General features: G+C 40.5%; 1 protein-coding gene across 2 annotated transcripts in view; it reads left to right on the top strand.

Moving 5' to 3' along the window:
• Positions 1-14,278, top strand: part of NFATC2 (nuclear factor of activated T cells 2) — a 105,346-nt gene extending 91,068 nt beyond the window's left edge. The window contains exons 10-11 of one of the 2 annotated variants that reach the window (XM_069750892.1): positions 2,791-2,877; positions 9,597-14,278. In XM_069750892.1, coding sequence (XP_069606993.1) covers positions 2,791-2,834 — 44 coding nt within the window. In that variant the 3' untranslated portion in view covers positions 2,835-2,877; positions 9,597-14,278. The remainder of the gene's footprint in view (positions 1-2,790; positions 2,878-9,596) is intronic. The other variant, XM_069750891.1, reaches the window with a different exon arrangement.
• The last annotated feature ends 3,529 nt before the right edge of the window (positions 14,279-17,807 follow it).

The following is a 17,807-nucleotide window of genomic DNA, read 5'->3' as shown; positions in this document are numbered from 1 at the left end:
CCTATTAGTGATGATGAGCGAATGTGCTCGGATTAAGGTGTTATCCGAGCATTCTTGGGTGCTAACCGAGTCTCTTCGGCGTACTCGAATAATATGTTAGAGTCCCCACAGCTGCATGTCTCACTAACATGTCTAACAAACAGGTAATCTCTGCATGTGTTCCGACTGTCGAACAGCCATGAGACATGCAGCCGCAGGGACTCTGAACATATTTTTCGAGCATGATGAAGTCACTCGGCTAGCTCACGAGCATGTTCAATAACACCTTATCCAAGCACAGTCGCTCATCACTACTGCTTACACAGGATACTTAATTTGGCATCTGTTCCCCTCATACACGCTCTGCTATGCTGACATCTCTGGCAGTAGTGGCTTATGTCTCATGAGAACAAAAATATGGGGCAAGTTAAACATCTAACTGCCTGATCCTTTTTGCCACCAACATCTACTGTTAGGGAGAAGGCAAGACAAGCTTACTAATCTTTTAACTCAGAAGAGTTCAGAAATCAATATTTTGTGGAATAACCATGATATTTAATCACAGCTTTCATGCGTCTTGGCATGCTTTCCACCAGTCTTTCACACTGCTTCTGGCGCAAACATTTAAGCAGTTCTTTGTTTGATGGCTTGTGACTATCCATCATCCTCTTTAATACATTTTCAGTGGGGTTCAGGTCTGGAGATTGGGCTGCCCATGACAGGGTTTTGTTGCAGTGGTCTCTTAATTTTTGTCAGAGCTGTATATATATATTATGAGCGATCGGTTCACAGCTTTACTATTTCCTTTGCCAACTATCTAAGCAAACTGCAACCACCATTCTATCTCTACTGTAAGGACCCGTGCAGACGACCGTATAGTCGGTCTGAGTGCGATCCGGCAAAACATCGAATCGCACTCGGACCAATTTAATATATGTGCCATGCACATGTCTGATTTTTTTATTTTTGGACAGCGTCTCTCCTAAGCAAAAATTTGCAGAATTCTCTGGTTGGATCCAATAATCAGATCGCACTCAGCAATGCAAAACAATGAGTCTGTGGGAAAAAAAAAAAATCACACTACACTCGTATAACATCTGAGTGCAATCATATTTTCAGATATATAACAGAATTAGACATTTATTTTTACCATCTTCTCCTCATCCGAGAAGATTGGATCAAACTTTGATCAAACTCTGATCAGAGTGTGATTAGCAAAATTGACCCGATTGGATCTGAGTAAATACGGACGTAACCTAAAATATAATAAAAAGAGTTACTCGTACACCTATATGTGATATATTTTAGAAAATTGCAGAACTATTCATTATAACATGAGAAACGTTTCTCTACAAAAAGTCAGAAAACCCCATTTTTATTTAGTCACACAGTTTGCACTCTATGGGTCTGTTCACACATCGTCTTTTGGATGCCACAGCAGTCGCTGAGTTTTCCCAGAAGCCACTTCAGGAAAACACCGGTGGTTATTTCCCTGTAGCTTTGCCATTGGTCTTGTGGCGGCTAGGCTATGAATCTATACCACCATTGTTCTTGTGGCGGCTAGGCTATGAATCTATACCGCCATTGTTCTTGTGGAGGCTTGGCTATGAATCTATACCGCCATTGTTCTTGTGGCGGCTAGGCTATGAATCTATACAGCCTTGTTCTTGTGGCGGCTACATAGCCGGCGGCTATGAATCCGTAATATTAGCGGGCAGCTCCCTAGTGGAAGTCACAAGATTCTTTGAACCTCAAAGCATTTAAAGAAGTGACATGAGATCTAGTTTTTACATGGCTGTGTATTAGGTTCTTTTTTCCTAGCGCTTTTAGGGTGCTTTTTCAGGTAGACTCCAAGCGGAATCTGCCTGAAAAAGATGTTGTGTGCACCTGCCCTCAGCCAGTGGTCTTCAAGCTGTCTACCTTTAGTGAACTGCAACTCTTACATGATCTGTTGGCAAATGGCACGTAGGGAGTTGGAGTCTTACAGCTTCTTGGTGACCACTGTACTCCACCCACCCAGTGTCAGATTCTTGGTTGCGTTGAGGAAGTCTTCGACGATAATAGAGATGAATTCTATACTGTCTGCATGGTTCTGCCACAAGCTGTGATGATGATGATGGTACTTTTGATCTATATAATGTTATTTTTTTTTGCACGACTTAATGTGTTTCTGTTGTGGTTTATGACAATTTTCATGCTAGTTGGGGCTGATGAAGAGTCCAAAAAAGCATAGCCACTAGAATGACAAATGCTAGTTGGTTCCCATTGTCAACATTTGTATACTTCTTTGGACTCATAAATAGTGATGAACAAGTATACTCGTTACTCGAGATTTCTCGAGCATGCTTGGGTGTCCTCCGAGTATTTTTAGTGCTCGGAGATTTAGTTTTCATCGCCGCAGCTGAATGATTTACATCTGTTAGCCAGCAAAAGTACATGTGGGGATTCCCTAGCAACCAGGCAACCCCCACATGTGCCAGCATAAGTACATGTGGGGATTCCCTAGCAACCAGGCAACCCCCACGTGTACTTATGCTGGCTAACAGATGTAAATCATGCAGCTGCGTCAACGAAAACTAAATCTCCGAGTAACAAAAAAAAAACTCGGAGGACCCCCGAGCAAGCTCGAGAAATCTCGAGTAACGAGTATACTCACTCATCACTACTAATAAACTTCCCCAGGTACCATGGAAAATAATTATCTGGTCCTCAGAAACAAAAACAAAAGTTGCAGTTTTAGCATTTTTTTTCTTTTCTCCTTTCTTTGTATCTATTCGAAACTCAAAATTGCTTTTTGCAAATCTTTTTCAGAACTGATAGATACAAACCTTAGCTGGATACAAAACATTATATGAGGCCGAGGTCAGTGGTCTGTGAGGCGAGAATTGAAAGTAAAAGGTAACTCCTCACTTTACTCCCTTTTCCTGGCAGTTTCTTACATTTCTGATCCTTTCACTTAGTAGAACTTTGTTTTTCTGTTTCACTGTAAATTTCTCTGAGAGATTGCTCAGAAGTATCAGTTCAGGTTTCTGTACTGCTTTCCTGGGCTGTTAGACACCTTCATACTGTGGGAGGATTATGGCCGGTTTATAATTTGGGGTAATCTATCGATATAGGATTCTTACAAATATGGTGACAGCTGTGAAATCCTTATTAGAGAAGCCCATTTGCATTTAATAGTATATTTTTAGGATCTTTATCCTTTGTAGTTCATCTAGAAGTTCTGACTATGCATGGATTGTATTGGGGTCAACCTGTGACATCACTGATCCGTATAGAGATGTCACTAGATCTTCATGAATTGACGCATGTTGTTTCATCTAGGGTTACAATCGTGTTTGGTAGATATGTTATGTAGATTATTTTAACATTATATTATTTACCATTCGTTATCTAAACATCTAAGAACCTTGTATGAAAGTAGGCTGCCTATTGTTTCTTCCATTTAGTAACATTTTCTAATATCACCAGAATGTGATGACATTTTCACTGGTGGATGTTCAGCTTCTTCGAGTCCAAATCAACGATTAAAAAATACAAAGAGGAAATTATTGCTTTTGCTCATTTTCTTTACAGTGTCACTCCTGGCCACCCATTGTGCCGGGCAGTTGTGTAAGTAGAGTCCAATGAGCCCTGATGTAATATTTGGACCTGGGAACCTACTTGCATGTTCATCCAATGTATGAGCCCTTGTAGCATTCTAAATCCTGTGAAGACATACTTGTTACCTCCCCATGTAACAGTGTCCCCCATTCTGTAATAGTGTCCTCGATCCTGGCCGCTTCTAATGTCCCCCATTCTGTAGTAGTGTCCCCGATCCTGGCCGCTTCTAATGTCCCCCATTCTGTAATAGTGTCCCCGATCATGGCTGCTTCTAATGTCCCCCATTCTGTAATAGTGTCTCAGATCCTGGCCGCTTCTAATGTCCCACATTCTGTAATAGTGTCCCCGATCATGGCCGCTTCTAATGTCCCCAATTCTGTAATAGTGTCCCCGATCCTGGCCGCTTCTAATGTCCCCCATTCTGTAATAGTGTCCCCGATCCTGGCCTCTTCTCTTCTAATGTCCCACATTCTGTAATAGTGTCCGCGATCATGGCCGCTTCTTATAATAATGTCCCCAATTCTGTAATAGTGTCCCCGATCCTGGCCGCTTCTTATAATAATGTCCCCCATTCTGTAATAGTGTCCCCGATCCTGGCCACTTCTTATAATAATGTCCCCCATTCTGTAATAGTGTCCCCGATCCTGGCCGCTTCTTATAATAATGTCCCCCATTCTGTAATAGTGTCCCCGATCCCGGCCGCTTCTTATAATAATGTCCCCCATTCTGTAATAGTGTCCCCGATCCTGGCCAATTTTTATAATAATGTCCCCCATTCTATAATAGTGTCCCCGATCCTGGACGCTTCTAATGTCCCCCATTCTGTAATAGTGTCCCCGATCCTGGCCACTTCTTATAATAATGTCCCCCATTCTGTAATAGTGTCCCCGATCCTGGCCGCTTCTTATAATAATGTCCCCCATTCTGTAATAGTGTCCCCGATCCCGGCCGCTTCTTATAATAATGTCCCCCATTCTGTAATAGTGTCCCCGATCCTGGCCAATTTTTATAATAATGTCCCCCATTCTATAATAGTGTCCCCGATCCTGGCCGCTTCTAATGTCCCCCATTCTGTAATAGTGTCCCCGATCCTGGCCAATTTTTATAATAATGCCCCCATTCTGTAATAGTGTCCCCGATACTGGCCACTTCCTATAATAATGTCTCCCATCCTGTGCCCCTTGATGTAGGGTGGCATAGAACCCAAAAAACGTCTGTAATATATACTAGTGTATCATCATGCATAATGTGTGCAAACTGTAAAGCGCTGCGGAATATGTTAGCGCTATATAAAAATAAAGATCATTATTATTATCATGCAGATTAACCATGTGGCACCTTTGTTGTCCATCCTTTCTCTATATCGTCATCTGTATGGTGACCCCAACCTCTCGTCCTCAGCTCTGCTTGGATGTGGCCACCTCTCTGTCACTTCTAGCATTTACAACATTTCCATTCCTGAACAATTGCCCTTTTCCCACAGCCAAGATTCTGTCAGTCCGGACTGTCGAAATGCCCTGTGGATCATTGATTAACCGCTCCCGATTCATTTTCTAGCTCTCACGGTTTTTGAATTAATTTGAGCTGTAAAACTGTGACATGAGTGCTCTGTACAATGTATTTCTCACCTCCAGCCCTGCGCTAATCACAATATCACCACCCAGAACGCACTTGTAAAGAACATCTCCTTTTGTGTAGCCCGCAGGTACTCCTGGGTACTCCGCTATTCAATGACTAAAGCTTTGGCAACACCTGTGGCTGGCACAGAAACCAGACCTTCTCCAAACAGAGGCCCATTCATGGACACCGGGGACTGTAATATAGATTTTTACAGCTCCTAGTTGAAAGTGGCCTAAATTTCTTTTCTTTTTCTGACAGGTTTTGTAGGTGGAAGTGTCAGGAAATTAATTCCATCAGGGGCATTTAAACCTTATGGACAAACCCATAAAAGCAGCCAAATTAGGCAGAATTCTTCACTCGGCTACAATAATTACAGTCGAGGCTTTGAGTTCTTGCAAGTAGAATCATTAACTATTGTTATTCTGATCATTCATAACTAGAGATCAGCGAGCCCGAACTTAAAAGTATGGGGTTCGTCCTGGACAGTTAGTGTCCAGTGCTAAACTCTGAACATGGTCTTCTCCCGGAAGTCCTTTGCAATGTTGGAGTTCCCTGGGAAGTCCGTTGCAGAAAGAGAACATTTGCCAGCTCAAAAGTTCAGATCCCCATTGTTTTCAATGGGGTTTGGGTTCCGGTTCGAGTTTGGGTAGAATTCTGGTACCCAATTCAAACTTTGGCATAAAGTTCAGGTCGGATACCAGAACCCGTACTGTCCTTTAATAGTGCGTAAAAATAAGCAAAATACGTTACTCCATTTTTCCCCATACTGGCTGGAGAACGCAAATATATGTGGACTTGAAAGTATATATTCATGTTTGGCAGATTTTTTTTGCAGAACTTTCTACAACTAAAGTTCAGTTCTGTTGATCTGAATTTGGTCGTTTCTGCATCAATCATATGGATCTCCACAAGCCCCATTTAAAAGAATAGACTAGTTGCAGAAAGTTCTGAAACAAATCTACTACATCTGGCTATAACTAATAAGGTGATTGCCAAGGAAATGACTGAAGAGATAATCTGTGTCCAAAATACTGATATTACAAAGAAATAAAACCAACCGAAGCTGCCATTGACTAGATATTTGGCCGATTTAGACCATTTTCTGATGACTTTTGGCAATTTCTCTAATCCAAAAGTGACTGACAGCCAAGAATCATAGGCAGATTTCAGCTGAAAAGTTGACTTTTTTGGATATTTTTCGGTTATTGCCCACACTAGACCAAGCCAAATGAATTAAATCCACAACTGGTCACACAGTAGAGATCAAACTGCAAATTATATATCTTCGATTTTACTTTGCAAATAACTTACGATAGTATGCACAGACCAATCGGTAGTGTGTCATTGTATGCCATCACGTTACATGGTGTGATCTGTGAAGGCTGATTTATTCGCTCATGACATTGGATTTCAAAAAATTCTGCCCTTGTCAAAAATGACAAGTATGGGCAGAGAATATGTAGCTGGGTCTTAAGCATGGAAAAGAGAATTGTTCTGTAAATATAAGGTGTTGCTTATGGTGGAAGAGGGCCAAGTTGGCATAAGACGACGTTTAATCTGTGCAATGCTCCTCTAGAAATTTTAAATATGCAAATTCTCTCTTCAGAGAGGAATAGGACAGGAAATCTAGTGCCATCTTTTCGGGATAGCAATCCTAAAATTCAGTATCGACCATTTATCGAGCTTGCCGCACGATGTTGGATGGGAAGCCAAATCAGATACTATACACTTGTTTAGGTGTGTTTTCCTCTCATCAGTGCAAAGCCAGAGGTCTGATTTGCCTGGATTGCTACATCAATTAGATGATACAGTCTTTTGAGTCCTCTTCTTATTTACATAGGTTATTTACATATTTAAATTCTCCGAAGAGCATGCATGGCCTCTAAGTTTCCTTCTGCTGACTTGGAACTCTCCACAAGGAAACATTAGAAACATTACGCCATTGACCAGGGGTGTCAAACTGCATTCCTCCAGGGCTGCAATCAGGTCATGTTTTCAGGATTTCCTTGTACTGCACAGGTGATAATTTATTCACCAACTCAATATTTGTGTAGGTGATTAAATTATCACCCGTGCAGTACAAGGAAATCCTGAAAACATGACCTGTTTGCAGCCATCAAGGAATGCAGTTTGACACCCCTGCCATAGACCAACTATCAGAGGTTTCTCAGCCAGCCAATTCAAGTCTCTGCCTTGCACTGACGAGGGGCAAACACTACAAAACATGTGTCTGCAAATGGAGTTTCTGATTTGGCTTTTTATCCTAAGTTATCCGGCAAGGCTCATTAAAGGGTCGATATTGACTTTTAGGATTACTACTTCCATTAGGTGGTGCTAAATTTCCTGTCGTTTAAGGCACATTTTAATAGCAAAATCTAATTTAATAGTGAACATGACTGCCAAAAGTTTATGGAGATGTCATGGCAGCTCACACTCCATCACCACATCTCTAAATGATCTGTCCTTTACAATTATGTAAGCTAATCTGGCATTATGGAAGACACACGATGTACAATATGGAGAATATAGGAAGTGAGAGAACGCGAGTCAGTATTACGTTCGGCTATCACATAACCCACTCATTCTAACTTTCACATCTAACCTCCTGGCTACAGAAATACTCACATTCTGTATTTATGGACCCGGCATTCTGACATAAGGAACCGATCACACCACTTTTGCTGATATTGGGTATTAGCTATAATTGTGGGACAAAAACAGCAAAAGCTTCCATTGCTGGCTAGCCAATATCTGCATACGTAACGCTCAGATACAGGTTCTTATCACGTGTAAGATCTAAGTTTTCTAGGAGCAATCCTGATTTTGACCAAAGGCTGAAAAATGTATAAAATGCATGTAAAATCTGTGATTCTAATACACATTAGATGTTGTCAGCTGATTTTGGCAAGCCTGGATGACCGTGTAATGTGTATGGCTGCCTCACCGCCCTCCTCTGATGGCAGCTGTTGGGGAAGAGAAGAATTGGGCTGTTGGTTTTCATCTGTTCAATGCTTTTGTTCTCCGGGGAGAGGAGCTGCCATCGGTGGTGTACGGCAGCGACTTTCTCCCATCTTATTACTGAAAACACATCTTGGCCATTGTTCGGTTGACAACCATCTAATGTTTATGACCTGCCTAAAACAGATTTTTTTGCTTCTGCTAACTTTATCTGTTAGAATTATTATTTTTTTTTTTACGTTGAATACAATTGTAACAAATGAATAGAAAAGAAATGGACAGAAAAGTCAGGATGGATTCTCAACTAAAACACATTGGGGCAATTTACAAGACTGGTGTAGCGCCCGCTCGGACTATGCCAAGTACAAGATGTCAAATTCATTAAGAAGTGCATGCCATTCCATTAATTGAGTGCATCTTCTGAGTGGAATGTACTCCAGTCAATGGAGTAGCATTTCTGCCATACAAAACACCACCACCTTTGCATAATTGATTAAGCAGGAGTGGCCATGCTCCGTCCTACCCGGGCTCCTCCCCATTTTTGCCCATTTCTGCTGAGCTGATTCAAACTGACGTGACAAAGCCGAATATTTTTGGGCAACTCCACGTTGCGCAAAAAGTTTGCTACTTTTCAAAGGTTTTACACCACCTTTGGGGGGTAAAAGCTTTGAGGAATTGTCGCTGAAGTCTGTTAATCACTATAATGAAAATCTCTGCAATTTTCTAAGTGTCATTTACATAATTCTTTAATAAATCAGCACAGATACAAAAATGGAGAACATAAGGCTTGACTGTAAAAGGGTCCAGATTTTGATTTTATTAGTATGGCATTGGTTACAGAAGAAAATAAGGTTGCAATGGTCTTGAGACATCTCACTGGTTTTACTCATCATGAGATGTTTCTTGTGTGGCACATTGGTAATGAGACAGTTTTTTTTATTGGTCATCATTTGAACCAGCTGATAATTTTTTTCACTAAGTCACAAGATTGTTTTCTAATTACTGATAGATATATGGACATCTATGGTTTGATTTCTTTGCCTGTGTGGATTGGATGGATTGTTACTGACATCTGGTGAGAATTTCATGTTAATAGCACCTTTTAGAAATATATTTACGGTACTTAGAAAATTGGTGATGTGTTCAATACTTATTTAAGCCACTGTATATTTCACTAGAAAATGCAAAAGCTGTAAAATTATCAGGGGATGAGAATATGAGTGTCAATAATCTGAATTTCTACATCCTGACCACCAGGATATAGTATAATATGTCTGAAGGAATTTGTCATTGTACAGGACATAAAGATGTGACAGGGACGGAAACAAATTTTTTTATTTGAATGCCCCCTCCGCAGCCATTTCCTTGCTGACTGTGAATCTGTGAATATTTACTTTGTCTGGAATGATTTTATTTATATTCTCTTTTCCCTACAGTTAATGAAATTATCAGGAAGGAGTTTTCGGTGCTGCCTGCTCAAAATCAAACATAGAAGAGCGACGCTGCCAGGGCCTCTCTTACTGAACGCTTCCTTCCCCGACCTCGCGATCCTCCCGCCTTATACACCCCACCTTCTGTTTCCTCTACGTACACTGCAAGCTGCCGACTCCAGCACCACAAACAATAATCTGGCACCAAACTCCACCGCACTTCAGTAAACATCAAAGCTGTAATACTCATTGTCCTGTCACAAGAAGAATATCCTAGGTCCAATGACCTGGAGGAGGAGGAATCTACAGAACTGTGAGAGGTGAAGGATGATCTGCAAGATCTGAGAAGAACAATCAAAGTGACAACACTTAGAAAATGAAATGAGTGGCAAGGCGGACGCGTCCATGACTGAAGTGGTGGAATTAAGGGAACGGGAATGGCACCATGACAATCCAAAGGACATAGAAAAGGTTATGTTCACATCTGCATCAGAGGCTCTGCATGCGTTGTCATCTGGCACTGCGTTAGAAATGGAAACCTCGACGCAGATGTGAACCGAACATAAGGGTTTGTTTACAACCGTTGACCGGCAACTTGTTTTTCTCCGCAGCTCTGTGTGCTGCCAAGATTAATGATATTCTGTCCAGCACAATAGATAATTTCACCTTACGAACAAGAGTTTTGCTTGTTTATCATCTGATCAGCAACCTGTTTAGATTATCATGAATTGAGTGTTCCTAGGAATGCTCCTTCATGATAATCTTCCACAAGAAACCTATGTCCCATACAAGCCAACGCACTGCGAAAAGGGTTACCTGAACTCATTCTTCCACCATGCCTTACTATAGGTGAGCCATACTGTGTGCTGTACAATTGGCTTTTATTACATTACTCTTGTCATTGGAAGGACGATGGAAATATGCACTGCCTTAAACAACATCCTTAGTCTCCTCATTGCTGTCGCTTTACGTTTCTTCTACAGCCACTTCTGTGCTTTGTCCCCGCAGTCTTATCACAATCTAGACAACGCATAAGTAGAAAATTAGATTATTATATTTTATCAAAGATATAGATATGATATATAATACATTTATATTGTTTTTTTTGTATAGAGGATTTGTGCCATTTAAAGCAGGGATCCCGTAAAAGCCCGAGCTGGCAGATGCCCCAGAATGACGCTCCATCCCTGCCTCTTATATGTACAGTCCCTGCTTACTCCTCCCTAAAACCTCTAGACTGATCCCTGCTTTAAATTGTAGAGTAGAGACCTCCCGACGCAACTGTAAATACTGAATGCAGAATATGTTATTTATTGTGTCTAATCAAATGTTTAGAACGAGGAATTTAACTAATTTGCTTGTTTTATAGTTATATATAAAAGCCACCTTTGTATATTTCTGTGGTATATAATGCTTTAAAAAAAAAAATCTTTATCCGAAGTGTCCCAAGGACCATATATCAGTAAAGCAAAGACTATCCCATCAGATAACTCTATAGTTGTGCAAGGGAATGTTCATGCCGCAGTAATTTACCAGATGTTACAACAACGGCGCTTGACATGCCGTAGTTTGAAGCTGCAAATTTGAGGGCTTTTACCTTCACTGATTTTTTTTTTTTTTACATGTTTGCTTTGCTCCCTGATCACAGTAAAATCCTCATGAATTTGCTGTAGTTTGGGTTACTTTTCTATTTTTTTTATTTTTGCGGATTGCATATTATGCTGCATCAAGGGCCCAAAGTGTGACTTGGTACAATGAGGATCCAGTCAGACGTAAAACTGGAATTGGGACCCATTCACACAGCATAGCTGCATGCACAGATCCTAGATGGCGGCGCACAGTTTCTGAGTCTGTATTATGGAGCCGTAAGCACTCTGCGTGCCACCATATTGTCCCTTAGAAGCAAAGCCTTTAGGGGACGACACTTGGGCATTCACTGGCGACGTCATGCTTATCACACATTTGGGCATACCGAGACTGCAGATTGTTTCTTGCCCATAAATTCATACATGGGTCAAATTTCCTGCATATGAACAAGTTTAATCATCCCATGAGAGGGCAGAAAGATAAAGATAAATTCTTCATTTATGGTTTTTTATATCACTTTAAATTTTTTTGCAATGTTTTGCTGCGTTTATCAAAATTTAGCAAAAATTGCGCAAAAATTTCTACTGTATATAAAATCATTCCCAGTTGAGGGACCAGATTCCATTTGCGCCAAAAAATTGTGACTTTTCAAAAAAGTAACACAAAAAGTCAATTTTTTTTTAAAAAACAGGGAAGAACACCTGGACACTGAAAACCTTACCCATAATGGCAAACGTAAAAAAGCAACAATAGAAATAAACACAAAAAAGTGACTTTCAAAAAGGCGCAAATTAAAAACAGATGAAAAGCACTGAAAACTAGACAAAGGAACAAATGCAAAAGGATCGAACCCAAGATTTCCAAAAACCGTTATGTGACAATCCTAGCTTTTCTTTGTCCAGTATTTCAGAATCAATTTGAGGAGTGAAGCAAATGAAATAGCATAGCAAGCCGTAAACCAAAGAGCATGGGCCAAAGCAGAAATCCAAAGAGAAGATGATCATCGAGGATAGGGCGAGAACCTCTCCTCCCTGCCCTGCTCAGTACAGATTCAGGGATGTTCCCCATAGTAATTGATGCCTTTATTTACCGATCTGACAGAAAAAGGAATCTGTCAGCAGGTTTTAGTATGTAATCTGACAGATGCTGCTCAGGATTAAACACTCTCGTCTTGGAGAAAGAAAGAGGCGTGCGGTTGCTCCTCAGCTTTCGGGGTGGCTGCTGTCAGTGCCTCTGCATCATGCTGTCAGCAAAGCCTTAATGTGTTTTTCCTAATGGGAGAGATGTACTTGCGTTGCCTGGACCGCGGCCATATTTGCACATGAGGAAATTCTGTTTTTCCTCAACAATGTGAATGTTTTTACCACAGTGCCTTCCTGTCATTGTACCAAAGAATCTCATATCACATTGTCTGACGGCTGCGCAGGTTCTGATAGATTTTCCATGAGCGTAATATAGCATCAGACGAGTGGCAAAGGAATGTAAGCAGCCCTGGGTGTAGTGTTTTAGGCCGGATCCATCAATCCTCCAAAAGGGCATTAGTTATTATCCTATAACCTTCTAAGGCCTCATTCGCACATTCGTGTTGCCTGTACTTGTTATATCCATTTTTTTCACAGATAAAACACTTACCCATCATAATCTATGATGATGTGCACATGTCCGTGTCTCTCCGGCAGCGCGGATGACAATGGCCAATACAAGTCTATGGGACTGTGAAAAACACGTACAGCACACGGATGGCATCAGGGTGCCATCAGTGTGCCATCTGTGTGTCATCAGTGTGCCATCAGTATGCCATCAGTGTGTTGTACATGTTTAACATTGCAAAGTATAGGAGAAACTTTGTAAATTAATTCTTTCTTTATTCATACCGTAAAAACACTGATGACCACACTGATGATAAAAACGGACGCACGGATGACGCACGGATGACACACGGATGCACAACACTGATGACACCGGCACTATTAAACACAGACCAGTGAATAATAATCCTAATCTCTGCTAATGTAATGCTAAATTCACAGAGTTGTATAAAAACATTGTCCGATTTTTCATCCAGAAAAAAAAGACTATCTTTCATCCATAATCCATCCGTTTTTATACATCAGCAGTAATTAAAATATACTAGATCAAATACTGTTTCCTGTGGTGAAGAATTGCAATATATCCACAAAAATCTGGGATGGGATCTGATTTTTTTTGCTCACCCATAGAACTTGCATAGGTGAGTCTCTGCCGAAAAGTGCAGAAGACTGCATTTTTTTGCAGTCTTAATGCTTTTTTCACATGGTTGTGTGAATGTAGCCTTAGTTCCAGAGATATCCTATAAAGAAAGGAAAGAGTCACACGGCCATATAACTCGGATAAGGATCATACCGCAATGCTCGGACTGGCTGGCGGCTCTCTCAATTAATTTCTATGCGGCTGTCACGCTCGGTTCGGGAGAACCGACGGACAGTCCAAGAATTGCGTTGTGATCCACGTCCAAGTTATATGGCGGTCTGACTCTGCCCTAATAATCAGTGTGCAGGGACTCTGTAAGCCAATAATTCACTAGTCCTTTAATACGACCTATCTAACAAACGCGACTCACTCAGTTTGTTCCGGTCCTAACTCATCTTTATCTTCAATAACTGCCCAGATATAATTGCTCCATCTCTATGTTGGCTTTCTTTGGACTGTAAAGTCTTTGGAGCAGTTTAGCCGACAGAGTAAAGTTCTCGAGAAAGTTCTCGAGGGCCTTCATCAGGATGAATCACTCTTCTCACCAGACATTGTAAATAGTTGTATGTAGAAGAAGATAGAGACAGAGGCCATGGATTATGTGACTTGTAGTCCTCCCCAGTATTATCAAGTTGTCTCATTGTCTAATCATGTACTGGACCAAAGATCCATGATCGTTCCAGCGTCTTGGGGGCGACAGATACAATTTGCACTTTTATAAATACAGCTCGTTCTGCTCATCACTTTGTACAATGTCTCATTATTACAGTGTACGCAGCTCTCCTGCCGCGCAGTGCAGCTTGGAAATGTTCTCAGATGTTAACACAGCATGTTTTTTTTTTACATAAATACATTTTATATTCAGTATATCATAACAAGTCTCTGTGTGATTATTGATAGGAGGGAGATGTAGCATTCAGGCCAAGCCTAAACACTTCTGAGGTGTCATTTTTTTTACACATGGCAATAATTCATATAAATATTTATTTGATGCCTTGCAATCAAATGACAAATGAAAAAACACTAGTGTATGGGCTCAAATATCTACTGTGGGCACTTTGTCTGCTCATGTAAAGGATCCAAAGAAAGGCAGATCCACAACCGATGCTTTGCCGGACTCGTCAGCAGAATACAGGAGCCAGTTCTAGCAGCCTGTACTCCAAGCATCACATGAGAACATGTATTCTATACCAACATCATTATAAGCTCCCTGTTAGTTATGAGTGAATGTGCTGGGATAAAGTGTTATCAGAGCATGGTCGGGTGCTAACCGAGTGTCTTCGGCGTGCTTGAAAAATATGTTCCCATCCCCATCGTTGCATGTCTCGTGGCTCTTAGGCAATCCTTGCATGTGTTGCGGCTGTCAAATAAACAGGTAATCCCTCCATGCGTTACAGCTGTCTAACAGCCGGGAGACATACAGGTGCGAGGACCCGAACATATTTTTCGCACACACCGAAGACACTTGGTTAGCACAGGACACCTTATCTGAGCGCGTTTGCTCATCACTATTCCCTGTTCAAAAATCTACTCAGGTATAATCATATATTATTGCTTGATATATACAAATCAGCCTTTGCCATGAACGCCGGCCGCTCGCAATAGGCTAACAATGAGCAAAGCGCACCCCACAGCCAGTTCACACATCCATACAAGACGTCTGGCTGACACTGTTTGCCGTTTTGCTAGGTCACAAAGATGCCTTCTTTGAGTAACACATTATAATACACAACATCCAGCATTTCCAAGCACTAGATACATGTCTTGCACTCTGGGATACACAGGTTATCACATACAGGATATACTTTCCCTCCTTAAGGTTGTGGGTACTTTTAGAGCCACCAATTATTAAATTTATACAATTTTAGATTGAACCCAGTTGCAACCTATGACGTATAGGTACGTCATATATTGCATCCCCCTCCGAGCCTGCATCTTTTCCGGCACAAGACAGCTGATCTGATCAGCTATCATGTGCCCTTAACAGCCGTGAGTGGAATCTTGATCCAACCGCGGCTGTTAACATGTTAAATGCCACTGTTAATCCCTGACAGCGGCATATAACTCGCGCAATCCGATTGCACTTCATTAGCTCTGCTCATCGTCACTCCTGTCACATGATCGCATGGCACCGATGGGTTGGCATGACAACCTGGGGTCTGGAAGAGACCCATGTGGTTGTCGTTGCCAAACTGATATGAGTGCTGCCCCGTGGCTGGCTCTCATAGTAGATGAGCATTTTTGCTATAGCCCTGTTATGTGTAGCACAAGCGATCAGATGGTCACAGCTTTAGTCTCCTAAGGAGTCTATTGAAGCAATAAAAAAATGTTTTTAAAAATGTAAAAAATAAATAAATATAAAACTTCAAGTCACCCCCTATTTTGCCCCCTTCAAAATAAAACAATAAAGAATTAGTACACATATTTGGTATCACCAAGTTTAGAATCGCCCAATCAATCAAAATATAAAAATATTAGGATCGGTAAACGGCGTGACGAGAAAAAAAAATCAAAACCCCAAAATTACGTTTTCTTTGATTGCAGCAATAAAATGCAATAATTGGAGATTAAAACATCATATCTATCCCGATAGAGTACCAATAGAAACATTAGCTCGGTGCACAAAAATTAAGCCCTTGCCCGGCCCCAGATCCTGAAAAATGGAGATGCTGTGGGTCTTGGAAAATGGCACCATTTTTATTTTTTACCAAACTTTGGATCTTTTTTACCACTTAAATAAAAAAGAGCCTTTACATGTTTGGTGACTATGAACTTTTAATTACATGGAGAATCATCTTGGCAGGTCAGTTTTAGCATTCAGGGAACATGGTAAAAAAAAAAATTGTGGAATTGCACATTTTTTGTAATTTCACAGCACTTGGAATCTTTTTCCTGTTTTCCAGTACACTCTATAGGGTAAAATCAATGATGTCTTTCTTTTTCCAAAGAACTTTATTAACTTTTATAAATAATAAACTAGTGGGAAGGAAAGAATGGGATGGGGAAAGGAGGGAAAAGAATGGCCTTGGGAAGAGGGAGGGGAAACATAGAGGACAATTATAATTAATTTATTCCATTAGCATTTCCAACGTATTGAATTATATAAAAAAATGTTACCATTTGAAATACATTTTCAATCTTTTAAGGAAATAGTTCCAACCATCTATGCCATTTATTGGCATATTTATTAAAGCAAACACTAACCATCGCTAATTTAAATTCAAATGTTTTATGTAGCATTATTCTATCTATAATATCCTTTATAGAAGGGACGATCATGATTTTCCCATGAAAGGCAATAGAATTTGTTGTGACCAATAATAAATGTATTATTATTTGTCTATTTGAAGGGTCAATCTGATCTGAGTCCAAAGACAGGAGAGCCAATTGAGGGGAAAGGATGAAGTCATTTGTTTTCAAAATGTTTCCAATTAAAAAAGAAACCTTTTTCCAAATGGGTTTTATTTTGGGGCATAACCATCAATGGTCTTTTCAAAAGTACAACTCGTCCCACAAAAAAAGCCCTCACATGGCCATATTGACAGAAAAATAAAAAAAGGTATAGCTCTGGGAAGAAGGGGAGCAAAAAACGAAAATGCAAAAACTCATGGTGGTAAAGGGTCTAATATACGAAAAAAAGTACAGTGCTTGAAAAAATAACAAGATGAAATAGCAAAAAGATATATGTTAAAGCAAATAAAGTATGAAACAAACGAGATAAATACAGAAATGTATTACGCATTGGATTTCTGAGCAATTCGGGAAGAAGAGATCACGGATGAAATTTGGACAGATTTACAATCCACATTGGCTCTCCTGGAACTTAAAATTAGTCTTTTTTTCTCAATGAGATATTATAAAGGGTCTCATCTGCACCCCTCACCTCTACTGCTGGTCAGGTGAGAGGAGGATGGATAATTGTATGCAAGGAACCTGAAGACAGAATTCTAATTTGTCATAATTTCCCATGTGGACCTTCTGCTGGAATAATGTGAGCGCCATATTTCCGAGCACACTTTCACCATCATAGACCCACTGAACATGACTATCAATGTTTCGGTTTGATATTACATTTCTATGGTTTCCCAAGGCCGAAAATCCTGGTGCTTGAACCCACGGAAGCAATTGTTTCCTCTGATCCCAGATACATCTGTGGATTGCGTTAATATCAGATTAACAATATGGCATGGATTGGCATGGATATGCATTTCCCTTATCATGTGAGGTGAGTTAGAGATGGCCCATCTGCCTTAGAGGCCATTATCATCACCTTTGATATCGCACCACTTTGCTAATGGGGAAGTACCAAAAATTCACCGAAAAAAACCCCAGTTTAGCTATTAAATACATTAAAAATACCTTTTATTAGTTTACCTTAAAAATATTTAATCGGTGTACCAA

Source organism: Ranitomeya imitator, chromosome 2, assembly GCF_032444005.1.
Source record: "Ranitomeya imitator isolate aRanImi1 chromosome 2, aRanImi1.pri, whole genome shotgun sequence".
In the NCBI taxonomy this organism is placed as follows: domain Eukaryota; kingdom Metazoa; phylum Chordata; class Amphibia; order Anura; family Dendrobatidae; genus Ranitomeya; species Ranitomeya imitator.
The sequence above is the reverse complement of the archived record's forward strand: the minus strand, read 5'-3'. Positions and strand labels throughout refer to the sequence as shown.